The sequence below is a fragment of the Lithobates pipiens genome, unplaced genomic scaffold (assembly GCF_037356315.1).
Source record: "Lithobates pipiens isolate NorthernLeopardFrog02 unplaced genomic scaffold, aLitPip1_a1.2 Scaffold_30, whole genome shotgun sequence".
In the NCBI taxonomy this organism is placed as follows: domain Eukaryota; kingdom Metazoa; phylum Chordata; class Amphibia; order Anura; family Ranidae; genus Lithobates; species Lithobates pipiens.
Window position 1 is genome coordinate 57878349 of NW_027507791.1, and position 23814 is coordinate 57902162.

Sequence of the window (23814 nt, forward strand, 5' to 3'; positions counted from 1 at the left end):
TAAGGACAACATGATCCGCAGCCACCTCCTCCCAGCCACGTACACTCGGATGCATCCGAATGTCCGAACAAAAAAAATAACGAATTACAACAAATACGAAAGAAATATAACAAATGAATTTGAATGAATTCGACATGATTCGGTAATTCTTTAAAGATCTACTGAAACAAAAGTTCAGCTCAAAGTAAATCTTATAGTCCAATCAGCTAATTCATTTTGTGCCGATGGATGGATTACTGGCAAAGTGCACTCTTGAGAACTGAGTTAGAAGGGTGTTGTATTGTATTTGAGCCGAGGAGAAGAGACGTTGTCATTGTGTGTGTTAAAAGATTCAATAAACAAGCGACTTTCCAAACTACGAATCATTATCACGAATGTCTATACATACATAAATAGCGAATTTCAACGAATACGAACAAATTAATTCAACACTCTACGAATAATAACGAATTATCCGAAAACGTATTAACATAACATAACGAATATAACAGAACGAAATGATGTATTTTACGAATGACAACGAACCAAAACTAAACAAAATTTTCCATTGTGCACATGTCTAATCTTTACTCCAACAAAAGTCAGGGCAGGACAATACGAGTGTCCAGTGAATTTCAGGGGTCCTAAAATGAAATTTCATCAGAGCTTGAGATTGAAATCCATCTTGTAATTTGGACTAGAAGTGAACTGGTTTTGGACTAACTGAGAGAAATCCACATGTGTATGGTTGGTTATTCTGTACCTACTCACATGTAAATTGTAGAATGTGCCCTGTTTGGGGTGTCTTGATTCTAATGATGGACAATTGGCCTAAGCCTTTTTCTGACGTTTGTTTTTTTTTTTTTGTTTTTTTCCATTAACTTTTAGTGAAAGTAACACGGGATTACAGAACAAAAAGAGGTAGCAGGGAAAGTTATATATATACTGCATATTACACATTAGCTGATCATTTATGATGTCAATTATTTCGGAAAAATAATTCCCCTGGATCACTCTAGGAGAAGACCCGTGTAAGTAACAATAGTACAAAAACCAATAATGAATCAAACCATCAAACAAGAACAAAAAACAGGTGGTGATTAAAATATCAACCTTTTCCATTTAAATGAGGTTCTATCTGTTTGGCTCTATTGTGCTTTTTTCCTTTAGATTAAGTTTCTTTGCGATTGTCCCTGATGTGTCACTAGCACCCCTTTAAGGTGTGGCCATCAGGATCGGGTTGGGTGAAGGGAGGAGGAAGGGAAGAAAAGAAAAAAAGGAAAAAAATAGGGGGGGGTTGTAGAGGGGGGAGATGTGGTTGGGAAAAGGCTTCGAAATAGAACATGGAGCAGAGCATACATTTTTGCATGGAGAGGGAGTGAGGTTATCGGAACCCTCTCTCCTCTCAGGGAGTTGTATGGGGTGTACAGTTTAATCTCTAAGATGAGGGGGTTCCAACTTGCCTCAATTCTTGTTTATTAACGGTCAAGTCATGTCAACCCCTGTGTAAGCTCCTTAAAAAGCTGGGACTTCTTGAATGGCTCCCAAATTTCAGAGTATTTCTCAACTTTATCTAAAGTAATGTAGATCAGCTCCTCCATCTCAGCTACTCTGTTGACTCGCTGTATCCACTCGGGAGTTCGATCTCCCATGAACTCACACACACATCCTAGCGGCATTAGCTAGGTACATTACGACTGATTTAAAGTAGCGTTTTTTGGGGAGTTTCGTCAGGTGTAGAAGATACTGTGCTGGTGAGAAATCTATTTTGAGACTGGATATTTTCCCTATTGTTTCATGAACTTTCAGCCAATATGGATGCAGGTCCGGGCAGTCCCACCAGACATGTAGGAACGTGCCCGTTTCCCTGCTGCATCGCCAGCACTGACCAGACACTGCAGGATAATATTTATGAAGTAACTGTGGGGTTCTATACCAGCATGAGCATATTTTATACCCGTTTCCTTGTGTTGAAACGTTCAGTGATACTTTATGAATATAGAGATTTATGCGGTCCCAATCATCCACCTCTGTAGCTGCAGCCTACAGTATGTAGGCCGAACAAAAGAGGCCTTTGAGGATTAGGCTCAAGGAGCATATACAAAAAATCCAAAAGGGGTATGATAGACACAGTGTCTCTAAGCATTTCGCTACCCATCATAAAAAAGACCCTAGGGACTTAAAATTTTGGGGCATTGTCCCCTATGTTAAACACTGGAGAGGTGGGCACAAAGTGAGGACTTTGAGCCAAATAGAATCAAAGTGGATATTTACTCTTGACACTTTTGTCCCTAGAGGATTAAATGTGGAGTTTGATTTGAACTGTTTTATTAGTAATTTTTAGCGCCCTTTTACCTAGCTCTTCATATTTCCCTCCCCCGCAGGATAATTACGTCACATATTTAAATTTTTAAATTTTTTTATATTCTTACACATAATACGAGAATTCTTTCCTCATATATAAATCTAGTGTATTTGTGATGTTATATGGTCATGATTATCCAGATGTGTTTTAATGTATATGTCATTTCCACGATCCTCTCTTTATTTTTATTTTTAAACAATTTTTTTTTTGGCTTGTAGCCAATGTTTTTAGTACTCTGGGGTAGTTAGTGGATTTTAATACGGTGGCCCAATTTAGGCCTCCTATGTATTGTACATATATATATATATATATATATACATATATATATATATATATATATATATATATATATATATATATATATATATATATATATATATATATATATATATATATATATTGTGACAGAGCGAGGCTCTGTCCCTATGAAATTAGAGGTAAAGGAGACACAGAGTTTGCATATCTGCGGACTGCAGGACTACAGAGTGTAGAGTTTAAATGGAGAAAACTGCTCTGTCAGTTTTCTCCAGGTTTTGCTAGCTCCAGATGGGATTCTGTAGTTTGGAGATCCCTGAGAGTTATGGGTGGGACGGGATCTCCAACCCTGTGTCCGGGTCTTGAGGCTAGCGAGCAGGGTGTGTGCCCAGCTGCACACAGCCCATATAACGAGGGGATTTGTGTAGGATGGTGGTGTGTGAGCAGCTTGCTGCTTGAAGCTGTGCATGTCCAAAGCTGTGTGAAGGACTTGAAGCTGTGTGCGTCCAAGGAGCCGTGTGCTGTGTGTCGAAGGGTTTGAAGCTGTGTGCGTCCAAGCAGTTTGTTGGACGGGGCAAGTACCTATAGCAGCACTACTGCTGAAGAGTAGCCAGGTGGGCTAGCATTGTCGTTTGGATTTTTCTGTATTTAATTTAAGCTTGGACCCCTGCGTGGGATTACTGGATGAACTAATATTTTGTTTTCTTATAATAAACGTGGGCTACCAGGCCCTTAACCATAAAACGCCTGCCTGATGTGGACTAAAACATGCATCTACCAATTGAGCTAAACACCCCAATGTCACAAGTGGTGCTCGAATGCGGGCATGTAGACGGTGGAATCCGGGTCCTTGCTCCATGGTGAGTCGCATCAGGAACTACTGCTAGCTGTGTGTGGCAGCCAGGCGAACAGCATTGCATATATGTTTATTTGATGGACTGTGTTGCATGCGGGTTGTGTACCTGTGAAGGAAGAATCAAACATCAGATTTTTTTTTCTTTCTCTGCAGAGAACTGTTACAAGCTGCTGTGTGCATGTGATTGCAAGGATGGGACGGTCAAAGCAAAAAAAGGAAGCAATCCTTGCTAAAGCCAGGGAGCGGCTATTGTGGCTAGAGGGTATTTCACCACATGCCCCAGCCACACCAGAGAATTTGTCTGAGTCTGACATCGCTGTGATCTGGGGTAAATTGATCATGTCACCCCGAGTTAAAGGAGAAGTGAAAGAGGATGTTGTTCCTGGCAGCTTGAGCCCAAAGGTGCCACAGCATGATGCAAGGAGGCCTCTGTGCTGCATTAGTTGTAGTGAGTGGGGACATGCTGTTGCCCATTGCCCCTTTTCCCAGGAATGTTTGTGGAATAACCAAGCTGGATGGGAGGTTGATGAATTCTGGAGCTCATCTACTAATGATTGTGATCAGCTGTGTCCTCAGAAGTGGTATCCAATGGCAACGAGTGAGAGCCAGTCATGGAGGAGATGCCAAGAAGTGAGCTCAGCATGGCCTGAGAAGATGTCTCCACCTTGTAGGACCAGTAAAAAGGGCCAGTGACATGTGAGACAGCGAATGAATGGTTCAAGCGGAATCGCAAAGAGTCGGGTGCACTGCAAGGGGCTGAGCTCTTGGCCTCTGACTATGTGCAACCCATGCTGCCTACAGAGGAGGTGGGAGACTTCCTTGTAAGATTTGAAAAAGTTGCTGTAAAGAGAAAATGGCCTAGGAACCGGTGGCCAAAACTGCTGCAAACCTTATTGCGGATAGAGTTCCGGTCGGTTTACCATTTGATGGATGGGGACCAGGATGACTACAGCAAGTTTAAAGAGGAAATCCTTCTTAGAGGAGAGTTCCATCGTATCATGGGCCGCCAGCAATGCTCCAGGATGGGAGAAGTGTCGCCGGAAGACCTAGGATTTGGAAATCCAGAGAAACGTAAAGTTTTCTGTCATGGCCGCTTAGGCAAAGGGGTCAGTCCCGAAAGGAGAGTACATCAGCCTGAATCCTGCATGAGTTATAGCCAACCAGCTTTGGAGCGCAAGTCTGCAGTTACCCCTAGCAACAAGGATCTTGTGTTACCTACAGGGGGCGTCAGTGGGTCCAGAAAGGCTGCAGTTTTGCTCCATGGCCACGTGGGGGAGTCAGCCTATGGAGACACCACACCAGTGAGACAACGCACTCAAGTGAAGGCTATGACATCAGCTGCAGGAACTGGTAAGACTGTTTCAGTTTATGATGCCGAACCCAGTGAAGTGGGAGTATGTCCAGTGGGGAGATCCGCGGTACAAATGGACATAGACTTTCTGCATTGTGCTAGCCAGAGCAGTGGGGAGGCGCAGCGTAAAGCCCAAATAGACGCAGGGCTAAAGACTGAAAAGGACATGGGGACTCTGCATATGCCTGCTATGATCCAGCAGATGGCTGGGAAAAACGAGCTAGGGGTGACCAAAACAGTGCTAGTACCATGTTCCCTAGTGACAGCTGCTGCAGGGTTGCCCAGGGAAACTTCCAAGGAGCTTGCAGTGTTGGAGCAGAGAGTTTCCCAGGTCAGCTATTGAGCTGCCCAAATAGGCAAAAGTGCCCCTTTACAGAGAGCGGGTGCTGTGAAGAGTTGCTCAGAGGTTATGGTGGCTCATAGACAACCCACAAAAGCAGTAGTTATGTCTACACATAATGAGAATATTGATGGTCATGCTGGCAATAGTTTTGGCCAATGTGATGTGATTGGTGATTATAATGCTGAAAAATGTGTTTCCTGTAATGTTACGACTGAGCCACACAGTGAGAGAGTGTGGGCGCAGCCCCAAAACCCTACGTGTAGCCCAGTGGGCAAGGGGTTAATTCAGCCTGCAAAAGTTGAGGGTACAAAGCTGAATGTGTCTGTAGTGCCACCAGAAAAAGGTGTTCAAAATGGTGTGCTGCACCAAGCTTTAGGTGAAGCATCACCCCAATGCAACGTTGATAAAAGTGTGGTGTTACAAAATGATGTATATAGAAATGACGAATGTGCAGTTGAAGCTAATGAATCCCAGGTTTCTGTGCGGCTTTCTACAGCAGGTGATGCAACGCTGTGGAACACCCATGGTGGAACCACAATGGACTGGGACAGCTGGGCCAAACAATTGCTAGCCATGCTGGGTAAGGCTAGCTTAAATAACAAGGGTGTGGACACAACTGCTATGCCAGACAGGGGGATCGCAGAGCCGCTGGTGGTTGAGGGTGTCCTGGTCCCTGCAAAGGTTGCTGCCCTCCCCTCTGAAGAAACAGTTCAGGGCACTGGCATCGCAGATGTGTTGTCCACAGCCCCAAAGCTAAATGATATTGAGTATCAAAGTGATGGTGTGACTTGTAATGACCTGCAGAGGTTTACCAACACTGGTGCAGAAGGGATAGGTGTGAGACATGTGTCTGACAGCTCTCCAGGGGAGAAACAGTCTGTGATGATGGGTACCTCCAAGGAGGATGAGGTCTCTTCAAATGTCTCACCCTCTCAACCTGCAGTCGCTGAGCCCCTCCATGTCTTGGACAGGGTAGAAGACCCTAGAAAGTTCTGGTGTTGAGACATGGGATGTTTAGAGATGACAGAAACCTTACTAGAAATGCTAGAATTGGTAAAAATGAACTTGCTGTATACTTGGGTATCTCCACCGCAGTTGGACCAGGTGGTGCTGCGAAACCTTGACCAACAGTGGAATTGGTGGGACCAATGGTTACCCATTTGGCACAGGATCTCCAGATTCTCTGTGAGCGTACTTCTAGTTATTGATTGGTATGGAAGGCACGCGAGAGAACTGCTTGAGATATCAGAGGTCTCTCCGTCTGGGGCTGTGACTAGAAAAATCTCTGCTGGTGTGGTCCGAGGTGCGGCGGAGCAGTGGTCAGTAGAGGGTGCAGATACTGCCTTACCCGCTAGGCCTCATGAGAAGGAAGGGCCCAGAATGGACTCAGCAGTAGCAGAGATGCTTTCTGTCACTGGCCCAGAGGTACAAGTTAAGATGCCCGGAGACACTGTGGGGGAAAGTGTTAATATTGGTTGCCATAACAATGTAATGTGTACACCTGGAAAAAATGGTTTATGCTTGGGTCAGGGTGGTTTGTTAGAACAGGTACACATAGAGTGTTGGACAACGGGTGAGGTGGAGCTGTGCTATGGTCCCGTCGGATGTAGTCCCTCCTCAGGTCTTCTTCTAACAAACACTGAGATGGAAAGCTGTGATCTGTTAAGAGTTCGTTCTGCAAACAATGATTTGGTTGCAGTGGGTACCAAGAGAAACTGTTTTGAACCTGAAATACCGATGGTGAAGGGTAAAATGGGTATTTGTAAGTTGAAAGGAAGGCTCAAGGAAGGCAGAGTTCCCCCAAGAAAAGTGAATAAGCCCAGGGACCCCAAAAGAAGAGGAAGGCTGAGTATAGGACAATAAAGGAACCTGTTAAGATCCAGGGGGGAATGTTCCTGGAAGCTCACCCGGAAAAAGGGTTGGGCCTACGTGGCTGACAGCCAGCACAGAGGTGTCCCAACCATCATGATGGGTGCTGGTGTTCCTCCCTCCGGATCGAAACAAAGGGGGGGGATATGTGACAGAGCGAGGCTCTGTCCCTATGAAATTAGAGGTAAAGGAGACACAGAGTTTGCATATCTGCGGACTTCAGGACTACAGAGTGTAGAGTTTAAATGGAGAAAACTGCTCTGTCAGTTTTCTCCAGGTTTTGCTAGCTCCAGATGGGATTCTGTAGTTTGGAGATCCCTGAGAGTTATGGGTGGGACGGGATCTCCAACCCTGTGTCCGGGTCTTGAGGCTAGCGAGCAGGGTGTGTGCCCAGCTGCACACAGCCCATATAACGAGGGGATTTGTGTAGGATGGTGGTGTGTGAGCAGCTTGCTGCTTGAAGCTGTGCATGTCCAAAGCTGTGTGAAGGACTTGAAGCTGTGTGCGTCCAAGGAGCCGTGTGCTGTGTGTCGAAGGGTTTGAAGCTGTGTGCGTCCAAGCAGTTTGTTGGACGGGGCAAGTACCTATAGCAGCACTACTGCTGAAGAGTAGCCAGGTGGGCTAGCATTGTCGTTTGGATTTTTCTGTATTTAATTTAAGCTTGGACCCCTGCGTGGGATTACTGGATGAACTAATATTTTGTTTTCTTATAATAAACGTGGGCTACCAGGCCCTTAACCATAAAACGCCTGCCTGATGTGGACTAAAACATGCATCTACCAATTGAGCTAAACACCCCAATGTCACAATATATATATATATATATATATATATATATATATATATATATATATATGTTTTATATATATGTCACTCTCTGTCTTTTTTATTTTTTTTATTCGCCCTTACTATTCAGCTTAGCCAATTTCACTTTGTTGCTTTGATCTAAGTGATTGAATAACACCAAGAGCAGTATATGCTTAAATATGTTGAAATAAGCCCACCACTGAAGAAATTATCATCTGATAAAGCCTTTTGACTTAAAGCTCTTTTTTGCCCCAGTATATGAATAGATTCCTACCACCATAGTAATGGCTGCCTCTTAGATAGCCTTGGAGACTCTAAGAAAATGGCCGCCGGCGTAGCCCTGTATTCTACTATATAGGACCTGCCCCTATCTATGATATGGAAACATATATGAAAGCATACAATGTGGTGTTAGGCTAATAGTCTTTGGTATAATTTTATAGTATTATGGACCTTGTAAAAGTTTTCCTTATTTAGCTCGTTTTTCCTTTGTTCCCTTTTGTCCCTGCCCGCTCTATGTATTATTTATTATATGCCTCGAGTGCGGTGAGAGGTAAACTAAATGCGAGACACACCCGCTTAACCCGATTGGTCCGCTCGCTTTGCTCGAAACATGCCTTGTACGCGACGCAATATGCAAATAGAGGGCGGAACATGTCCGCCCAGTACTCTCAAAAGCAACTTCCGGTCACCTTAGAAACATCCCAGTGGAAGTCATTGTGTGACGTAATGCGTAGGAAACCGGAAGTGACGTTTACATCTGAGCGAGACGCTCATCGGTCTATTGTCAGCTGTGTGCCTTATTCGTTTTTCCTCTTGTGAGTAGATGATTATGTTTTAATAAAATCGTTGATTTTAAATACTACACTATGGTGGATGCTTTTTACCTGTCCCCTTGAGCTTTTATGCTGGTAACAACCACGAGGAAATCGGATGAGTCTCTGGCACCGTCAGAAGTCCTCTCTGCAGTTATCCCCCTGACCCTCTCAAGTACTTCCTGCAATATAGCTGTTTTTTCGCTGCATACCTCGCAGCTGTGAGGTAATCATTTAGTGTAACTAGCACTGGCACGGAATACCACTGGAAGAGAGTTGGCTTGGCACATTGCACTTTATTTTGATTGTGATACTGCATCTAAATTGCACGATTGCACTATGTATGGGACACTCTAATGAGATTCACTTATTTGCTGCTATCGATTTTTGTTGGAATCTTTTTACTAACCTGAATTTTTGTGTTTATATCACAGCTATATATCTTTTACACTGTATTTTTTAGTTGTTATATGCACCTGTATGTATTTATCACATGTATCCTTGATGTTGACACTTGAGTGATGCACAGAGACACTTTAAATCAGTTGTTTTATGCAATGCACAGATGCGCTTTTAATGCAATTTCATAAGCACTAAGCACTATTTCAAGTTTACAAGCACTATTGTACTTTTTGCCTTGATATTATTATTTTTGATTGTGCATTACCGTTAGTTTATTTGGTATTGAGGAAGCGCAACACACCCCCCTTGTTTCATTTTCTTTAGTATTGAGAGCCAACTCATAGAGTGTTTGCTGCTCCCGTCAGAATAGAACTTTACCTTCTGATTATTTTGGCCATATAGCGCGGGAGCTTTTGATATACATAATCATCCACCTCTGTCTCTATTCCCAGGGCCGTGTCCCAGTATACGCAGTCTGCACGTAACAGTGCCTCCGAGTTTTCAAATATGGAGGCGTAGATACCCGAAATAACATGAGTCTGGGGTTCTGTGCGGGAGCAAAGGGATTCAAACACAGTTGCAGGCTTGGTGAATTTATCTCTCCTAACTGGGGCATCAAGATAATGCTTAAGCTGCATGTAGGACAAGAAGGGGAATGTTCTCATTTTGGATATTTCTGCCAATTCTGATTGTTTCTTAAAATGGCCTCTGTGGAAGAATTGTAAGGCCATTCCGCTTGTGCAAATGCTGCAGACAGGCCCGGAGGAAAGTCTAGGGTGCCTCTAATTGGAGAGAGAGAACATTCTTTGTTTGAGATCGAGTATAAAGCACATGTTTTATTAAAAGCATGTAAAGTGGCACTAATGAGAGGAAGCGCCAAGACCTGCGTAGGTATCTTATTTTTGGGTAACCATGGAGCATATTGTAAATTAGAGTCTGAAATCAGGTTCTCCAGGACCACCCACCCTTTGTATTTAGCGTGAATTTTCCAGTCAACGATCCAAGTCAGGTGGACTGCATTGCATATTGGGCAATCCAATTCCACCTTTCAATTTTGGGAGCACTAGTTTAGCCCATCTTATTCGGGGGGGCTTTTTTTCCCCCCATAGAAAGGATCGACATATCGCTTTGTATTGTGTAAAAAAAGTCAGGTGGTAAACGAATCGGTATATTTTGGAATTTATATAACAGTCGTGGCAGAATTGTCATTTTGATAATGGACGCTTGTCCAAACCATGAGATGGAAGAGCTATCCCACCTCTGAAGGTCCTGATATATGGTTTGAAGTTCAGCTGCGGAATTTGTAGTGTAAAGTGCTGAGAGTTTTGCGGGAAGTTGAATACCAAGATCATTTATAGCGTCTGATTTCCACTTAAAGGGAAAGAGCTGTTGGCATTGCTGGGCCAACTCTGTCCCCAGAGATATGTTCATGGCGAATGACTTAGAATAGTTGATTTTTAAGCTTGCCAAGTTTTTAAACTGTTGCAGGACTTGCAGGAGGTCGGGCAGAGTCGTCAGCGGCGAGGAGAGGAACTGACGTTTGTTACTTATAAGTTAAAATCCAAATTTTTTTCTAGAAAATTACTTGGAACCCCCAAACATATATATATATATATATATATATATATATATATATATATATATATATATATATATATATATAATTTTTTTTTTTGCAGAGACCCTAGAGAATATAATGGCAATATTTATGTCATAAAGTATTTGTGCAGCGGTCTAATTTGGAAAAATACACTTTTATGAATAAAAAAAATACAGTAAAGTTACCCCAATGTTTTTGTATAATGTGAAAGATGTTAGGCCGAGTAAATAGATACCTAACATATCATGCTTAAAAATTGTGCACACTTGTGAAATGGTGACAAACTACGGTACTTAAAAATCTCCATAGTTGATGCTTTAAAAATGTCTACAATTTACCAGTTTAGAGTTACAGAGGAGGTTTTGTGCTAGAATTATTGCTCTTGCTCTAGCGATCATGGAAATACCTCACGTGTGGTTTGAATTTATTTATTTTTTCTTATTTAATTTTTTTTTCCTTTGAAAAAAACAAAAATATGATCACTTGTCAGAAACTATGAAATCAGACCGAGGCAGAAGTACAGTTAAATCACACTTGTTTAATAATAAAAGTAAAAAGAACAAACATAGTCAAAACATAACCAAAGTTCAGTAACCGGAACGGATAGTCAGACAAGCCATAAGTCAGGGATCAATGTAGTGGAACAGCAAGCAGGATCTGGAGCCAGAAGGAATGTCAGCCAAGCAAGTCTTTAATAACTTACAGACCGGACCATTTTGCTGATCAAAGACCAGACCACTTTTTGCGATTCGGCACTGCATCGCTTTAACTGACAATTGTGTGGTCGTGTGACGTGGTTCCCAAACAAAATTGACATCTTTTTTCCCCACAAATAGAACTTTCTTTTGGTGGTATTTGATCACCCCTGCGTTTTTTTTGCGCTATAAACAAAAATAGAGCGACAATTTTGAAAAAAACGCATTATTTTTTACTTTTTGTTATAATAAATATCCCCCAAAAATATGTAAAAAAACGTTTTTTTCCCTCAGTTTAGGCCGTATACATATTCTTCTACATATTTTTGATAAAAAAATCGCAATAAGCGATTATTGATTGGTTTGCGCAAAAGTTATAGTGTTTACAAAATAGGGGATAGTTTAATGGAATTTTTTATTAATATATTTTTTTTTTACTAGTAATGGCAGTGATCAGCGATCTTTATTGTGACTGCGACATTATGGCGGACACATCGGACATTTTTGACACATTTTTGGGACCATTGTCATTTATTCAGCAATCAATGCTATATAAATGCAGCGATTCCTGTGTAAATGACACTGGCAGTGAAGGGGTTAACCAGTGGGTGGCAGTGTAGGGGTTAAGTGTTCCTAGGGGTGTGTTACTAACTGTGGGGGGCTGGACTTTCATTTAGTGAACACTAATCTCTGCTCCAATCACATGGAGCAGAGATCAGCGTCACTAGTTGCCAGGCAGAATGGGGAAATGCTGTTTACAATGGCATTTCTCCATTCAGCTGCCCCGTGAGACGATCGCGGGTATGCCCGCGTCGATCGAGTCCGCAGGACCCGCGACCGGACTCACTGGGGTCCCGACCGGCATGCAAGCGTGCCGCCGGCGGCGTGCTGGCGATGGCAGGGCAGCATTAAAGATTGGACGTACATGTACGCCAATATGCCTGCCCATGCCATTCTGCCGACGTACATCAACGTGCACTGGTCAGGAACCGGTTAAACAGGAACACAGGAGATAGGCTTTGTGATGTTGACCAAGGCGAAGGCAGAGATCCTTTGGGCTGGACAGCTTAAGTAGGCAGGACTGGCAAGCAGGATATCATCAACAGCTGAGTAACTGTGGAGAAATAGAAGCTGGCAATTAGCCAACAGGTGAGCTGCCAGCTCTGAGAAGAAAGGGCTGGGCCCAGCCCTGACATCACTTTTATTGCTGTCAGAAGGAATGTAAACATCCCTTGTGACAGTAATAGGCAGTGACAGGTACTTTTTATGGAGGGATCTGGGGTCTATAAGACACCCAAATCCCTCCTTTTCACTTAAAAGCATTCAAAATGCCAAGTTTGGCTGTTTTGAATGCTGTCATTTTTTTTTTTTTTTTTAATGTGGTGCCTTTAAGTCTTCTGTAAACTAGAAGTGATGCCATGACATCTCTTCTGGGTTACTAGATTCGAGTTCCGATCTAAGCCGCCGTTCTAAGCCGATTCTGGCATAGTTCAGGTCTCCGGCCAGCCGGCGGACGTGCTAGCTGGTCGCTCAGGCCTCCTGGTGGGATGGGGAAACGGGAGAGCGCGGAAGATGGCTGGGGGGGGGGAGGGACATCTCCTATTGCTGCTTGGGATAACAGCTTCTTATCTGCATCAGTTGTTATCCCAAGAAAGCCAACCACTGACTCTAAAAAATGGTACCGGGGTGATCCCGGCATCACCCTGTACAACCCCTTCAGGGGCAGAGGCTGCATATTTGTGTATGGTAAGGGGTTAAAATAAGGGTTGGGTTTATTTACAAATGGATAGCACCACCTAGACCACCTTTACATTCTTGTGCTGCACGTGAACTATCCTACATGGACTTAAAGAGAGTATTTAATTACCCACACTCTCTCTGACCAGCTGACAGAGCGCACATGAGTTTGCAATTTTTTCAGCGAGCATGCTACAATACTGAACAGGTTTGGGCAGGAATTACCCCCACAGGTCCTACTGGTTAATGTGCCGATAACAATGATCCCAATAACCTGTATGGAATTTGCATGTTCTCCCTGTGCTTGCATGGGTTTTCTCCGAGTACTCTGATTTCCTCCCATACTTCAAAGACATGTTGAAAGGTTAATTGCCTCTTGTCTAAATATTCCCTAGAATGTTTATGTATGAATGTGAGGTAAGACATGGTAAGCTCCTTGAGGGCAGGGATTGATGTGAACAGGGCAGGACTTACCATTGGGCTTGACTGGGCTCAAGCCCATGGGCCCCACCCAATAGGGGGTCCCGCCGAGATACATAGCCGAGTGTACTCGGCTCCGCTCCACTCACAGTCACGCCCAGTCCTGCCCTATGATGGACATAACACAGGGACTGGGTGTGACTGTGAGCCGAGCTGAGTACACTCGGCTACTCTTGGCTCCGCTCGGGACTGCGAGAGGACCTGAGAGCGCCATTTTTAAACTTCAAGACTGCAATGACAAGGCTGCAAATGACACTGGGGCAAGGCTGCAGATGGATGGGCAAGGCTGCAGATGGACACTGATAAGGCTGCATTGATGGGCGTTTAAATGTAAGTTTTTTTTCCTTCCTAAAAGTTTTTTCCTTAATTCCCTCCTAAACTTGGGGTGCGTGTTATACGCCAGCGCGTATTATATGCCAATAAATACGGTAATGTATAGAAGGTAGGGGCCAAAAGTGACTCAAGCCCAGGGGCCCCCACCACCCTAAGTCCTGCACTGGATGTGAATGTACGGCAAATAGGTACAATAAATAGTCGTGTAAATTGTTGGCGCTATATAAATACCAGTAATAAATAAATACAAAAATCTCAGGCATGTGTCCAGTTCTGTTATTGGTTTTACAATCTTTATCTGCCTTAATAGAGCTCCATTTACAACTTGCTCTTCCAGAAGGCATACAGTATTTTAGTCCATATAAAAGCTCCATCGATATCAATTTTTAGCAATTCCAACAACTTGGCAATTATGTTCTGTTGACACTAAAATTATGTTTCCAGTATAACATATAGCAGAAATTTTATAAATAAAATAAAATAAATTGGGAATTTTATTTAACGCTAAAAAGCCTTCTTAAAATTACTGGTGCCATCTTTGATATTTCATACAGCAATATAATCATATCCATTTATCAGTTAAAAAAAGACACACAAAAAGAGAAACTGGGGTGGACATTCTATTAGCTTCAAGGGCATATACCAATCAATTCTGAGAAGGCACCTAGGAAAGGAAGACATTGACCGCTGGCTGTGGCCAAAGGGCTGCGGGTGGAGCACCATTCAAAGTCAACAGAGGAGTACGATGACCTTCAAGTTCATGTAAAGGAAACAGGTGAACCTTCACCAGCTTTGCAAACCTTGTGGACTTTGTACCCTCTCAATAGTGTACTCTTTCACTCTCCAAGCAAAAATCCAGGATCTCTGTCGGATCTCTCTTCTCTATTTATGGCATTTCCTCAACTAGGAAGAGGTAAATAATAAAAAAAGTGAATTAGTAAAGAAAAATATTAAATCAGAATTACAATAGAATGCAATAAAAAATAAATACATTACATCTTAGCCCTTGTACACACGGTCAGAGATTCCGACAGAATGTGTCCTGTCGGACCGTTTTGTCTGATATTCCGACTGTGTGTGGTCTGCATCGGACTGTTTCCGTCGGAATATCCGACGGACCAACTTTTCCAACTTGCCGATAAAATTTTCAGACAAAATGCTCCGATCGGACATACTCCGATCATGTATAGAGAATTCCGATCGGACAAAGTGCCACGCATGCTCAGATCAAATTCCTAGACCAAAGCTATTGGCTACTAGCCTGAACGTAGTCCCGTCGTAACGAAATAATGTCATCACGTTATGTACAATCGGATTTTCCGACAACTTAAGCCTCATACACACGGTCGGACTTGTACAAACTTTTCCGTGGACTTTTGTACAAAGGGCGTGGTCCGCATTCCGTCTGAATGTCCGACCGTGTGTACAAGGGCAAAGAGGCCTTAGATGGCTCTTTATACTGTAATCCCCGGAGTTAGATAAGCACAGATCCCCCTAAAAGAAGAAAAAACATATATGAGTGTACCATGTTCCTCTCTATCTCCAGTGCTGTGCATAGAATTTCCCAAATTAAGGTACAGACTGACCACATAATTCTCCTTCACTTTGTAACTTGGCATGAAAATTTGAAAGTCAACAAAACAAATTTCAGCTGCAATCTGACCACATGTTGTAGAGTGGGCGATGCTGGAAGACTCCAAGGGAAGGCTTTTATATTTCCATGTGCCTGGATATAGGCAAGCCTACCATGTGTACAACTACTCAATATGGAGGATACAGGAATCCTTTACCACAAAATCACTATAGGGGTCATTTACTATAGCGCCGCGGTGCTAATGCATGCAAATTTGCACGAATTAGCGCAAATTCACGCCAATTAGCGCTAATTAGTGATAATCACACTAATTAGCGCTAAAACAATATTCACTATAGCGCTGGTGAGAAAATACTCCAAAAATCTAATTTACTATAGTTCCCTAAAACCAAATAGTGCCCAAACCCTTACTCTGCTAAAACTTGGAGAATTGCACATGGAAATAATGTTTAGAGCATCATATAATTACTATTTGTTATACTATTTAAAGATAATCTGCTTTTAAACTGTGTGAAAAGGTGATTTCTACACTGAAATATCTTTAAAAGTCTGAGAAGTAAAAAATCCCCCATTTTGGACAACTAGGTGCCAGCACAACTGAGCATGCTCAGACCTGCAAATATCTCTCATTTTAGCTCCAGTGTCCTTTTTTTTTTACCCGGCGCTATAGTAAATACCAAAATGAGAGCTAATCAGAGAGCATTTTTTGGAAGTGAAAATCTGCTCTATGATAGTCCAATGCATGTTTTAACCATTGATTCTAATGGAACAATTGTAACTTTCAAAAAAAAAAAAAAACTTTTAATGTTGAGATGAAATGTATCTTTCTCTGAAATAAATTTTCCGTTGCAACATTGTTGCTACTACATAAAATATTTTGTTTTTAAGAATACTAGAATATGGAATGTTTTGGTAAAATATATTCTTCTCACTCACTTTCACTTGTAAGGGCCGGTTCACACTGCAGGCGATGCGAGGTGACACCGACTTGCCTCGCCGCGACCTGCCGCGACCTCAGCGGCAACTTGCAGATGACTTCTGTATAGAAGTCAATGCAAGTCGCCCCGAGGTCGCCCGAAAGTAGTACAGGAACCTTTTTTCTGAGTCGGAGCGACTCGAGTCGCTCCTCTCAGAACGGTTCCATTGTACAGAACGGGGGCGACTTGTCAGATCGAGGCGAGGCAAGTCGTGTCGCCTCGCATCGCCCGCAGTGTGAACCGGCTCTTACTATCCATCTCACAACAATCTTTACCCAAACTGACTCAGGTGTCTTTACAATGCACAAGCGATACAATTGCTGATACAAATTTAAAATTAATCACAATTTTTTGTGCTTTTTATTGTAGCGGCCATAACCCTTTGCAGGGCGACCTTAACCTTTTGGGCTTACCGGTTACCTCAGCTTGGCTTGTTTTTCCACATCTAGGGGTTCCCAGGGTTGATACCCAACAACTTTGGATGCTGACACCAATAAAGTCCTTTTGAAAGGTTTTATTTTGCAGGGGTAACATCCAACAACACAGTCCCCAAAATGTCCAACCAGGCCTGGTTCTGGCCTGTCATGTGCACCTCACCATACACATGACCAGGCAGAACCCTAACACAGCCCAGCCACAGCCCAGCCAGACTGATGTCAAAGTTAACCTACATAATTAACCCGCAGAACCCCTTTACTGTTCTGAGGCAAAAACTAAATTTACACATGAATGACACTTTGTCCAAAATGTCATCCGCTACATTATTATTTCCAAATATTCATAATTTGAGCCCAAAAAATGTGATATGTGTACCAACATCAGAAATCAAAATGTAATTACCAAAAATGTGAGGGTAATATCACTAGTCTATTCTCACCCACAAAAAAACACCAAATATTACAGAATAAATCAAGAAGAGTAACTCTTGAGTAATGTAATTCCATCATCTGTCCAAAGAAATGCATATGTGTATTTATGTGTAGGAGGTTACCACATGTGGCAGCTCCATGCCTTAGAGGTTAGAACTTCTGCTTAGTATCCCTGAATGTCTGGGTTCAAACCCCAAACATGGCGCTTCATGTAGAGCAGTTGTCTCATCTCCCAATTCCTATAACTATGTGTACAGGGAGGAGGGTTCTGGTGTGAGTTGTGTACAGGGAGGAGGGTTCTGGTGTGAGTTGTGTACAGGGGGCAGGGTTCTGGTGTGAGTTGTGTACAGGGAGGAGGGTTCTGGTGTGAGTTGGGTACAGGGAGGAGAGCTCTGGTGTGAGTTGTGTACAGGGAGGAGGGTTCTGGTGTGAGTTGGGTACAGGAAGGAGGGCTCTGGCGTGAGTTGTGTACAGGAAGGTGGGTTCTGGCGTGTGTTGTGTAAAGGAAGGTGGGCTCTGGTGTGTGTTGTGTACAGGAAGGTGGGTTATGATGTGGGTTATGAGGTTAGAACTTCTGCTTAGTATCCCTGAATGTCTGGGTTCAAACCCCAAACATGACACTTCATGTAGAGCAGTTGTCTCATCTCCCAATTCCTATAACTATGTGTACAGGGAGGAGGGTTCTGGTGTGAGTTGTGTACAGGGAGGAGGGTTCTGGTGTGAGTTGTGTACAGTGAGGAGGGTTTCTAGTGTGAGTTGTGTACAGGGAGGAGGGTTCTGGTGTGAGTTGTGTACAGGGAGGAGGGCTCTGGTTTGAGTTGTGTACAGGGAGGAGGGTTCTGGTGTGAGTTGGGTACAGGGAGGAGAGCTCTGGTGTGAGTTGTGTACAGGGAGGAGGGCTCTGGTGTGAGTTGGGTACAGGAAGGAGGGCTCTGGCGTGAGTTGTGTACAGGAAGGTGGGTTCTGGTGTGAGTTGTGTACAGGAAGGTGGGTTCTAGCGTGAGTTGTGTACAGGAAGGTGGGTTCTGGCGTGAGTTGTGTACAGGAAGGTGGGTTATGATGTGGGTTATGACGTGCGTTGTGTACAGGAAGGTGGGTTCTGGTGTATGTTGTGTACAGGGTTCAAGAGAAGACTAGGTACAGAGTCCATTCATTCATGTACATCCCAATACTGCTCCGCTACAACCTCTGCAATACACACACCCCTCCTCTGCCCTCATCCTCCCATCCCCCAAAGCTCCACCATCCTCCACATGATTACCTTTGTAAAATAACTTTTCTGAACTCCCCGACCAGATAGGAGATAAGGATCGTGGTGCAGAGTAGGGAGGCTGTTGAAGGAGTCCTGGGAGAGATGCTCTACCCCCAGTTTCAACTACTGCAGAAAATCAAAGCTGAAAAAACCTGCCTTGGTAGCTTCTCCCCAGTCAGCAATGTACGAATGCCTCTTCCCCTATAGGCTGGTTGCTTGACAAAGGGGACAGGTATGAATAGTAGTCACGCCCATATCCGACATCACAGCTCTAATCTGACAGGTGAAGTCTCTCATCCTGGCTGCACAATGGACATCCATCTGGCTTGCTCACCCATCTCTGGCTGTGCTGGATGTTATCATATCAGCAACATAATTTGTTTGCTCCCTTCTCCCTCTCTGTAGCAGGCCCAGAGGGGGGAAGGGGGCAGCCATTTTGGGCCCCTTGGGACTCTGGGGCCCCATACAGGAGTACTGCCTGTACCCCCCTGTCTGCAACGGGCTGGAGGGCCATAGTTTGGAGATCCCTGATCCAGATAAACCTAGGTGGGACAGCTGGATGGTACCCAGGAAGCACAGGGGAGATGGGAGCCATGCAGGCTTGATGTGGGGTAATGTTTTATATTATAAGGTCTACATGTTGGTATCTGTAGTAAAGTTCCATTTTATGGATAAGTAATTGGGGATGTGGACAGCCACAATTTAACATTGAATTAAGGGGCTTCATTGTTTCTAAATATTGCAAACATTCATACTGAGTTTGGAAAGCCAAAAATATTAGAGCTTCTGCAGATAGAGCTAATCATTATACCCAGCATGGAGGACAGGATGTGTCATCTTATAGGATACATACCATCAGGACGAAACTAGTAGGTATTCCAACAAGAGCTATATATACAAGTATATGATTGTGATCTGTTGATGGTTTTGTTGCTGTAAAACAGAACATGTTTGGATTAACAAATATTCAGTGAAACTCATTTACATATTCTATTATATTATAAGCTCTACGTTTAGGGCCTCCCAGGCCATTTGAGAGAAGATGAAAACGGGATACACAGGGTGGGCTGAGTTATTGAAACCAAAACAAGTAAAACTTTTGCTTTCCTCCTGAAAAGCTATAGGGCTGCTGCTATCTGACACTCCTGGGTGTCCCCCACTGGGTGGCGTGGTTCCTCTTGCCGACCACTTTGTCCTTTAGGACATAGCGGCTGGTAAAGGGGAACCACAGGGGACACGCTATCCAACACTCTTGGAAGTGTAACTGTGTTTTATTTTTCCTAATGTATCATCAGAGTCACTTCAGACCCAACGTCAGAGTCTGTTCCCAGTAGTTCCCTGGTCAGTCGCACTCAATTTCTTTTTATTTGGTTGAATACGGCAGTAGAAGTAGAGTGCACTCTTCTCCTGCTCCACGTTGGTGTGATTCTACTACAGAAGTCCTTGGTGCACAATTCATATATCTCTCTGTGCCAGCAGAAGCCCTAAGAACTACAACTTCAGTCTTATGCCCCATACACACGGTCGGATTTTCCGTCGGAAAATGTGCGATCGGATCATGTTGTCAGAAAATCCGACCATGTGTGGGCTCCATCTGACTTTTTCCGTCGGATTTTCCGACGCAAAAAAGTTTGAAAGCAGGATCTAAAATTTTCGGAAAAAAAATCCGATAGCATAAATCCCGATCGTGTGTAGACAATTACGACGGACAAAGTGCCATGCATGCTCAGAATAAACTAAGCCCTTGTAAACACGGTCGGAGAATCCGTCGGAATGTGTCCTATCGGACCGTGTTGTTGGATAATCCGACTGTGTGTGGTATGCATCGGACTGATTCCGTCGGAATATCCGTCGGACCCAATTTTCCAACTTGTTTGAAATATTTTCCAACCAACTGGTTCGATCGGACATACTCCGATCATGTGTAGCGAATTCCGATCTGACCAAGTGCCACGCATGCTCAGATCAAATTCCTACATCAAAGCTATTGGCTACTAGCCTGAACGTAGTCCCATCGTAACGAAATTACGTCATCACGTTCTGAATGATCGGATTTTTCGACAACTTAGTCCGACCGTGTGTATGCCACAGTTTCGGACAAGATCCGACGGACAAAATCCAACGGATTTGGTTGTCGAAATCTCCGACCGTGTGTACAGGGGCTAAGAGATGAAAGCTATTGGCTACTGGCCCGTTTATAGTCCCGATGTACGTGTTTGACGTCACCTCGTTCAGAACAATTGGATTTTCCGACAACTTTGTGCGACCGTCTGTATGCAACACAAGTTTCGGCCAAAATCTGTCAGAAAAAATCCGACGGATTTTGTGGTCGGAATGTCCGACTGTGTGTACAGGGCATAATACATTCTCAAAATAAGACATAACGGCTGATAGTACCCCTAACAGATACATATATAGATAGAAGGATGGAGATAGAGCAATATCACTCACCGGGCGGATCAGACAATGGCTGCTTGTAGGATAAGAAGAGACAGGACATCTCATACAGGTGTAGCAGTATCATACGCACACATAATACATATATAAATATATTTACGTGTTTACCTATAATAGCGGGGATGGTGTAGTTCCTCTCCTCCATACTGATGGGGTTACTGACAGTCACTGTGAACTTTCCAGTGACATTATACGGAACAATCAGGGTCTGGTTATTGTGAGTCAGTTGGCATCCCTCAGGTAGGTCTTCTTCATCCTTCCTCCAGATTATGACACTTGGCGGATCCCCACTATAGAGAACAGTCAGAGATATCATCTTCTCCAAATTTCCAGATTGGCAAGTTATGTTGTGAATGGTCACTGGATCTGATAAAATGGGACAGGAAAGTAAAAGAAAAAAAAAAAAGAATGAGTTCACTTATGGAACATGAAAAGTGGTACTAGAAAGTGTTGCCTGCATACATATACTATATGATTTATGTACACTTCCTGAATGATTATTAGTGAATATAGAAATATACCCATGTTAAATATATATTGCATCTACGTGCAATGTAATATACATGTTCTTGACCAACTTTTACAGTGTATGATTGAAAACATTATTACATATTCGAAAAGAACAAAGGTTGATCCAAGGTTGATATACAGTAGTGCATATTGCTGCTTCAGATGGACTCTCATTGGGTTACTTCTTGAATAGTGTGACTCTGCGTTGGGATAACATGTTCCAAAAAAATTACCTAAAATGGATATATAATTGTGTTTCTTATTTCTGGAAATCCACATTTGAGGATCCTTACTATTTCTTTCTTTTTTTTTTTTTAATACTTTTTATTGAGTTTTCATGTGAAAAAGAGGGTTACAAATTAAAGCCTCTGGGCATACCCTGGCTTAAACAACTTAGCCCTTGTACACACGGTCGGAGATTCCGACGGAATGTGTCCTATCGGACCGTTTTGTTGGATAATCCGACTGTGTGTGGTATGCATGGGACTGTTTCCATTGGACCCAATTTTCCAACTTGTTGGAAATATTTTCCGACAAACTGGTCCGATCAGACATACTCCGATCACGTGTAGAGAATTCCGATCGGACAAAGTGCCACGCATGCTCAGATCAAATTCCTACAACAAAGCTATTGGCTACTAGCCTGAACGTAGTCCCATCGTAACAAAATAACGTCATCACGTTCTGAACGATCGGATTTTCCAACAACTTGGTCCGACCGTGTGTATGCAACAGTTTCGGACACAATCGGTCGGACAAAATCCAACGGATTTGGTTGGCAGAATGTCCGACCGTGTGTACATGGGCTTACACAGTATCAATCCTATAAGGTCATATACGTACTATAGAAACAACTACACACTTAAACTGCTCATGTCAACAAAGTGTAAGGATGCGGGAAAGGATAATGGAGCATATATAATTCAGGCTACCACTTCAAGGAGAGATGCTGTGGTAAAGGATAATGCATATAGGCGTACCTTCAGATAACAGCAATACTAGGAATTCTCAACTACAAGACATTTAGTTAAAGCGAGAGTCCGCCGGGAGTTCCGCCGTTTTTTTTTTTTAAAAGCCAGCAGCTACAAATACTGCAGCTGCTGACTTTTAAAATAAGGACACTTACCCGCCCAGCACACCCGCGATGTCGGCACCCGAAGCCGATCTCTCGATCGTCTCTCGGGTGCTGCCGCCGCCATCTTGGGTATGGGAATCAGGAAGTGGAGCCTTTCGGCTTAATTTCCCGGGTCCCTACTGCACATGCGCGAGTCGCGCTGCGCAATAAGGATGGTCCCCGCTGTCTCTGGGATCTGTGTGTTTCCCAGCAGGCAGCGGGGGACTTTCAGAAAAGGGGCGTAGATTCTGCAGAATCTACGCCCCTTTCTGCAGAGAGCTATCCCGGAAGTGGGTGCAGATACCTGTACTGTACAGGTAACTGCACCCCCCTCCCCCCTGAAAGGTGCCAATTGTGGCGCCGGAGGGGGGGAGGATTCCAATGAGCTGACCTTCCACTTTAGGGTGGACCTCCGCTTTAAAGTAAACTAGCAAAGGGATCCGGTTCCTATTGTGTTGCGTTTGTGGTGTATGATTCTGATTTTATCAAACTTAAAGCGGACCTCCACCCTAAAGTGGAAGGTCAGCTCATCGGAACCCTCCCCCCCTCCGGTGCAACAATTGGCACCTTTCAGGGGGGAGGGGGTGCAGATACCTGTATAATCCAGGTATCTGCACCCACCCACCCGGGACAAGCTAGCCACAGCTAGCCGCAGATGACCCCCCCCCCCCCCCCCATCGTGTTCTGGGAAACACACAGTTCTCAGGACACAACGGGGACCAGTACAGACGCGCAGCCCGACTCGCGCATGCGCAGTAGGGAACTGGGCAGTGAAGCCGCGACGCTTCACTTCCCGATTCCCTGACCGCGGATGGCGGCGGGGGCAGCCGAGAGATGAGCGATTGCTCGTCATCTGCTGCCGACATCGCTGGACCCTGGAACAGGTGAGTGTTCATTTATTAAAAGTCAGCAGCTGCAGTATTTGTAGCTGCTGAATTCTAATATTTTCTTGAAAGGTGCAGCTCCTCTTTAACTGGGCAGCATCTTTCGAGATAGGCCGCTTTGTATAGTGGCACCGCTGAGTTTGACCAGCGATGTCCATGAATTCAGAGTGGGTACCTCTGGTTGTTTCCATTTTATGAGCAAAGCACACCTAGCATAAAATAATAGGAGTCCTATGAGAGTTCTGGTTGCTCAACGGCAGGCCAAGGAGC

At 43.8% G+C, this 23814-nt stretch overlaps 1 protein-coding gene across 1 annotated transcript in view; it reads right to left on the reverse strand.

Moving 5' to 3' along the window:
- Positions 1 to 11160: 11160 nt before the first annotated feature.
- Positions 11161 to 23814, reverse strand: part of LOC143942881 (cell adhesion molecule CEACAM2-like) — a 37996-nt gene continuing 25342 nt past the window's right edge. Inside the window, exons 4-6 of the mRNA XM_077464287.1 lie at positions 21145 to 21402; positions 19433 to 19512; positions 11161 to 14790 (exon numbers count right to left, since the gene is read on the reverse strand). Coding sequence (XP_077320413.1) covers positions 14770 to 14790; positions 19433 to 19512; positions 21145 to 21402 — 359 coding nt within the window. The 3' untranslated portion in view covers positions 11161 to 14769. The remainder of the gene's footprint in view (positions 14791 to 19432; positions 19513 to 21144; positions 21403 to 23814) is intronic.